The sequence below is a fragment of the Ammodytes marinus genome (assembly GCF_949987685.1).
Source record: "Ammodytes marinus genome assembly, chromosome: 6".
Classification (NCBI taxonomy): Eukaryota; Metazoa; Chordata; class Actinopteri; order Uranoscopiformes; family Ammodytidae; genus Ammodytes; species Ammodytes marinus.
The window spans coordinates 3,168,712-3,176,211 of record NC_137235.1 but is presented as its reverse complement, the minus strand read 5'-3'; the positions used below and the strand labels follow the sequence as shown (position 1 = coordinate 3,176,211).

The window sequence follows — 7,500 nt, the reverse complement described above, 5'->3', positions numbered from 1 at the left end:
TGCCTAACACGGTTCTTCACCGTGATGTTCTTTTTGCCCCTTGTTCCCCCGAATAAAACTGCCCGGTGCTGCCAGACCTCGTCCACTAAGACGCCCAACTCCTCCGCGGTAAACGACGGTGCCCGCTTGTTTATTTTGCTGCCGCTTTCTTCCATTCTCACATCACATGTGTGTGCCTATATCCACGGGGTATATATGCGCTAATGGGCTTGATTACTACTTTGATACACTTGTTGCCACACACACCCGCACCCACACACACGTTAGCCTACATGCGTAGCCTAATTCCACCTGTGTGGGGGAGACCACGGGGCGCTGTGTGTGACTTATGCGCTGATAAAGAGGTGGGTGATCGATTCGCCTGGCATCGATTTATTCAGTTTCAGCACGACCGCGGTGGACAGCTCCCACCAAAGTACTTCTTTCGATGCTTCTTTCGCTTCATCTTACGGCTCTCCAAAGAAGGGACTTAAGAAGCCATCTGGGAAACACCCGTATCTTAACGCTCCTTCTTTGGCGAACCCTTCTTTCTTTGGCGAACCCTTCTTTCGACCCTTCTTTGGCCCCAAAGAACGATCGCATCTGGGAAACGCGGCCAATATGAGTATCACCTGTATGTAGCACCTTTTCAGACACAAGGCCATTCAAGGTGCTTTACAGGGGCAAGATTAAAATACATCAAGCATAAAATACACATTAGAATGAAGCCATGACAACAGCATTAAAGAAAACAAACTGTGTAAAAATAGCATTCTTTGCACTGATGGTCTCGTTTGCTGTTACATGTCATTTATGATCATCAGAGGAAAGATGAGACTGTTTCAGAAATTGTTTTAAAAGTTCCTCGTAGCACTTTTACAATCAAATAACATATGACACCACATCGTATAATAATAATTGATAGGATTTATATTGCGTTTTTTTGGGAAGTCACTCAAAGACGCTTTACATCACAGAGAAACACAGGTTGCGTTCCGAATCGCATACTTTCTACTATATAGTATGGTAGAAAAAAGATTTAGGATGTCCCGATTCTTGTGGCCAGATTTAGGATGGTTAGAAGTACCCGGATGTCCTACTTCATGCGGCCAAGATTGTTAGTGTTGAAAACTGCATCCTATTTGGGCGATTCTGACCCACAATCCAGTGCGCACGTGAAGTGACGTCACATCGACGGAGCCTCCATATGAAAACAAACGGGGATGCGACGGATATAAAAGCAAAAGGCAAGATCAAGGCGCAATGTTATGATGAAATAAGAGAGTTAAGCATGTCCCAATAATATGCCTACTGCATCCTAACTAGATTATTTTTATCGTCGGATGTAGAATGTAGAATAGAAAAAAGAAAGAGTATGCGATTCGGAACGCAACCACACAAAAAGAACAGAACAACAGGATGACAAAATAGAGAAAAAAGCGCAATTCAAACTTCAGGCAGAAAGGCAGCACTCACCTGCATGCCTATGATGGCGTAGATGAAGAACAGCATGGCGATTAGCAGGCACACGTATGGCAGAGCCTACGAGGGAAAGAGACAGAGAGACGAAATATTTAAAGGAATACTTCACCCATATGGAATCATTCTATAATTATAAAATCGCTATTATAATAATATAATGAATGAGGTTTTTCTTCCCTCAGTCTTCCCTTAGTCTTTCCTTGGCCCAGCTGTCCTGTTAATCCTAACTCTACATTTGTGTGATGTCAAGCATGGGAAAATTTAGGGTTAGACAGTGAGACCATGAAACACTCTTTCTGCCTTTTCTCAGGCTAGGATGAACCGATTTTCTAAAATGTTTGCATATTTATACTACATAGGATCTCAGAGTTCAATACACCTTCATATTTCCACCAGTGAAGTCGGTCTTTAAAACTGTCAGGTGTTTTGTGACGTAAAAGCCCACTGTAAACCCAAATCCTCCAAATCCTTCTATCTATGTAATTTGGGGAGTAATTTTCTTTATTGATTGATTTATTTTTAACCTTTATTTATACAGGTAAATCCCATTGAGACCGGAGACTCTCTTACAAGGTAAACCTGTTCCCATTTACACGTTGCCATTCACACACACATTCATACACTGATAGCAGGCTAACTATCCACATTCACACGAGGCAAGGTGGGTGAAGTGTCTTACCCAAGGACACAACAACCATGACACAAGTGGCGGGGCGGGGATCGAACCGCCAACCCTTCGATCATTAGCCGACCCGCACCTGAGCCACAGTCGCCCCAGCTAGTTACATGATTGTAAAGCATCTAAAAAATTGTTTTATCGCTCTGTTGTGAAACCTGCTCCCAGTGGCCACTTGGCGAACTGCATTTTTTTGGTGTCACTTCGCCATTGGACGCTGGTAGAATTCGCTGTGGTTGGGGGTTGGTTGTATACAGTATCTACTAGCGACTGCTTACCTTCAAGGTCGAAAAAATGCTGTGAAAACGGCCTATTTAACATGGGAGTCAATGAGAAATGTTTCGGGTTTCACCTGTATTTTGTGTCCATGTGTGTGTGACTGTATCTACTAGCTAGCTACTGGTGAATGATCAAATTCCTTCGTGATTTTTCTCTACTTATGACATCTATTGCAGTATGTCCGTCCTGGGAGAGGGATCCCTTACTCTGTCGACTCTCCCTGAGATTTCTTCAATTTTTTTTATTCCCGGTAAAGGGTTTTTACTGGGAGTTTTTTCTCAGCCGAGCTAAGGGTGTAAGGGCAGGGTGTCATATTGTATCATATATCATATTGTATGAAATGTAAAGCCCACTGAGACAAATATATTTGTGATTTTGGGCTATACAAATAAAACTGATTTGATTTGATTCGATTGCTCACCTTGAAAGACTGTACGAAGGTCCACAGCAGGATTCTGATGGTCTCTCCCTGTCTGAGCAGCTTGACAAGTCGCGCCGCTCGGAAGAGACGCAGGAAGCTCAAGTTGATGAAGTTATTCTACAGCGCAACAAGCAAAACACACAGTCACTTTCACACAGGACACGCTAAAAGAAATACGGCTAAAACCTCCCGCTAACAAAACTCTAAAAACGGGTAGAAAATAGCGTAAGGAAAAGGTATAGGGCAAAGAGATTTTTTTTAAACGAACAAAATATAACCAAATGCAAACGTAATGGATCTTAGGAGGTACAGGTAGAAATGAGAGAAAGATAGAGAGAAGGATAAAAACGACAAATAAAAAGTATAAAGGAGAAGAAATGAATAGAAATCATAATTCAAAGAGTTGTCAAAAAAGGTCGTCATCCAATCTGGTACAGCAGAAAGTTTTTTTTTTTTTTTTTTTTTTTAAGAACCAAATGCACTGATTTCAGGGGGACGAGCAGGCCACACAAGATGGAGCACAATGCACACACTGCCTGTCAACCACACACACACACACACACACACACACACAAACATGGGTACACACACACACACACACACACACACACACAAACATGGTTACAAACACACACACAAACATGGGTACACACACACACACACACACACACACACACAAAGAGTTCGGCTAACGGTTGTCTCATGACACCAAAATCTTTATATTTTTTTGGGAATATTTTCTTTAAAATGTTTCTTTTTAATTTATTTTAACAGTGTCACAGAGAGACTAATAGTGAAATGTCCAACAGCCCAACTCCCTGGTTTGGTCCTGGCATTGTGTGGTTGACAGGCAATGCTTTAAAGGGAGGATGAAGAGGGAGGGGGGAGGGAGGGAGGGGAGGGGGGCAGAGTGGGAGGGAGGGAGAAAGGGGAGGGAGGGGAGGGAGGCAGAGTGGGAGGGAGGGAGGAGGGAGAAAGGGGAGGGAGGGGAGGGAGGCAGAGTGGGAGGGAGGGAGGAGGGAGGGAGAAAGGGGAGGGAGGGAGGGGAGGCAGAGAGGGAGGGAGAGGGAGGGAGAGAGGAGGGAGAAGGGAGGGAGGGAGGGGAGGGGGAGGGAAGGAGAAAGGGGAGGGGGGAGAGAGGGAGGGAGAGAGGGAGAGAGAGAGGGAGGGAGAGAGAGGGAGGGAGGGAGGAGGGAGAAGGGAGGGAGGGAGGGGAGGGGGAGGGAAGGAGAAAGGGGAGGGGGGGAGGGAGGAGGGAGGGAGGGAGGGAGGGGAGATGGAGGGAGAAGGAGGGAGAAAGGGGAGGGGGGAAAGAGGGAGGGAGGGAGGGAGGGAGGGGAGATGGGAGAGAGGGAGGGAGAGAGGGAGGGAGGGAGGGAGGGAGGGGAGATGGGAGAGAGGGAGGGAGAGAGGGAGGGAGGGAGGGGAGAAAGGGGAGGGGGGAGAGAGGGAGGGAGGGAGGGAGGGAGGGAGGGAGGGAGGGGAGAAAGGGGAGGGGGGAGAGAGGGAGGGAGAGAGGGAGGGAGGGAGTAGCAAACAGCCAGTGTTGCTACATGGTTGGCATGGCAGCGATACTTTGTGGCCCACATGCAGACCAGCAGCAGAGCCAGTCATACACTTACTCACACATTCACTTCTCTGGTCGCTGGAAAATACTGTGTGTGTGTGTGTGTGTGTGTGTGTGTGTGTGTGTGTGTGTGTGTGCTTCTTAAATGTGGTCAGATTTTCCTTAGGGATCAATAAAGTATCTATCTATCTATCTATCTATCTATCTATCTATCTATCTATCTATCTATCTATCTATCTATCTATCTATCTATCTATCTATCTATCTATCTATCTATCTATCTATCTATCTATCTATGCACTTCTATCTGTGTCTATATGCTACTTTTTATGTTTTTCAGAAGAAAATTAGCCTGTATGCCGGCTACATGTAGCACATTTGGTCTCTGTTGTCCATGTTGATTAACGTGTGCTGTTGATTAATACTAGCTGCTAATATTGTCATGATAACTAACAGCTATGCATTGTTATGCCGAACATTTAGACTGCTTGATAAACATGTGAAAGTTCCTTGTTGTCTCTTTAACTATGGTTTATAATCTCAACAAGTTCTTACTTAATTGTTATAGTGTATTGCTAAGTAAATGTAATATGTCGTATTCAACCTAAATCTACAATAAATATGATTTTTAAAGGTCTCATCATTCAGGGGGCAGCACATGCACATACTGGGGTCTTTGGGGAGCGAGTGGGATGGGGGGGGGGGAGGGGGAGAGGGGGGCAGACGGACACATGACCAATGAGGCAATGCAGCAGCTTTAGCTTTGAGAGATAAATTACAAACCAACCAGATTCTACATGTGCGCAGATGTAGAAAGATGAATGTGGGAGGGGAGGGGGGATTTCAATTATTATTTATTTTTGTATTACATATATATATATATATTTTTTTTTTAGGTTGTTTGCGTAATTGGGGCAGGAGGGCATGGGGCCAAAGACACACCATCACCAAAGGCATCACCATCATCATGACATCATCATGACATCATCACAGCACCACCACATGTTGCACGAATGGAGAACACAATGAAGGATTTCATAGTGCATTTTGATTGGATGGATTTTTTTTAAATATAATTTCAGAGGAGAGAGGGGGAGGGGGGGTAGAGAGAGAGGGGAGTGGGGGAGGGGGGGAGTGGATAAAGTAGAGGTTTTTTTTAAAGAAAGCATGTAAAGAGATAGAAGAGGGACACAGAATCATTATAGGTGTCATTGGAACAAGGCAAGTGAGACACAACTACAAGTATGAAACGGCAGCAACAGTTAGTGAATGGGTTGAGATACAGTTTGTTCAGCCCCTCTTTGGTGCTAGCGCTTCAGTTTTTTGGTAAAAATGTACAAAAAACAATGAAAGTATAGACCAAAATCTTGGCCTCGCTTTAATTGTGTGTGCTTTTATCCTAATCTGATTTATTGGCTATCTTGCACTTGTCAGTTAGTTTGGTAAAAGCTAAACGGAACTGGCCACATAAGGTAGGTATTTGTTAATTTTTGGATACATTTGATTTTTTTCTTTTTGTTTTTTTATTTATTCATCTACTACTATTTCAACTTTGTTTTTATTGCTTACACGTTCGAAATAAAGATCAACCAATCAATCAATCAATCAATCAATCAATCAATCAATCAATCAATCAATCAATCAATCAATCAATCAATCAACCAATCAAAAGATCTCGGTGTGCCTGAAGTAAGGTAACAATGCAACCAAATAACAATGTCAATGTCGCCATGTTTTTCCAAGCCAATACTAAACACTTTCTAACACATCTTCTGCAAAGCTCTAGTCTAGTGTTCTCCGGCACCACGTTAACTGCTTCAAACTGACAGAGAATCAATCAGGTGTCTGAAGTGATCACTTCACAGTTGGGCACAGCAGACCACCTGATACCAATTAATGTCTGTTTGGATAATAGCTGAGACCTAAATTGAGGGTGGCTTTAACCTACTGAAAACACACAGTTGATTTTGAGCTAAATAGTACACTTACTTACTGCTAATATAGGTTGCGTTCCGAATCGCATACTTTCTACTATATAGTATGTAGAAAAAAGATTTAGGATGTCCCGATTCTTGTGGCCAGATTTAGGATGGTTAGAAGTACCCGGATGTCCTACTTCATGCGGCCAAGATTGTTGAAAACTGCATCCTATTTGGGCGATTCTGACCCACAATCCAGTGCGCACATGAAGTGACGTCACATCGACGAAGCCTCCATATGAAAACAAACAGGGATGCGACGGATATAAAAGCAAGAGGCAAGATCAAGGCGCAATGTTATGATGAAATAAGAGAGTAAAGTATGTCCCAATAGTATGCCTACTGCATCCTAACTAGATTATTTTTATCGTCGGATGTAGTATGTAGAATAGAAAAAAGAAAGAGTATGCGATTCGGAACGCAACCACAGTCAGTGTGAACGAGAGCAAGACTGTGGTTCAAGTCAGAGAGGTTTAGTTTACATGTAGAGTGTTGTTATTTGATTTTAGATTTTGTATATTTATTAACTTTTTTTAATTTCAAATTTTTATTATTTAAAAAAAAATGTACATGTGGATTCTTGTTGTTTTTAATTTTCTCTATGAATTTTTTTTAATTTAAATTTTTTAAATGTTTTTAATTTGTTTATTATTCGAGGATAAGGCCCTTGAGATGTGGCATCCCATTTTTGAGGGGGGTCCTCAGAATAAACAAACAGTTAGTACTAGTGGTGGGCCGTTATCGGCGTTAACGTGCTGAGTTAACGCAAGACTCTTATCGGCGATAAAAAAAATATCGCCGTTAATCTCTTATTCCACCTCCTGTTCGGCTCAGGGGAGATAATAATAGCCGGGGGCCGTTGTTGACACTTGAGGAGCCTTTATTCTCTCACACACCCGCCGCTCTCTCTCTCCATCACTTGCCCACGACACAATCGGGTATTGGAACGCAGGGTGGGTGTGTGTGGCCACCGGTCGCCACGTGACTATAAGTTTCCAAGTTTTAAACACTTCTATCTCTTCAACGTCACCGTACCCGAATCCTAAATATCCCCTTAGCAGACGCTATATTTCATCGGGGGGAAAACTTTGTTTTGCGCCACAGTTCGGCCGTAATG

General features: G+C 43.3%; 1 protein-coding gene across 1 annotated transcript in view; it reads right to left on the bottom strand.

The window, feature by feature from the left end:
• Positions 1–7,500, bottom strand: part of cacna1ab (calcium channel, voltage-dependent, P/Q type, alpha 1A subunit, b) — a gene marked incomplete at both ends in the record, with an annotated part of 236,991 nt that overhangs the window by 47,037 nt on the left and 182,454 nt on the right. Inside the window, 2 exons of the mRNA XM_080029679.1 lie at positions 1,456–1,521; positions 2,838–2,954. Coding sequence (XP_079885805.1) covers positions 1,456–1,521; positions 2,838–2,954 — 183 coding nt within the window. The remainder of the gene's footprint in view (positions 1–1,455; positions 1,522–2,837; positions 2,955–7,500) is intronic.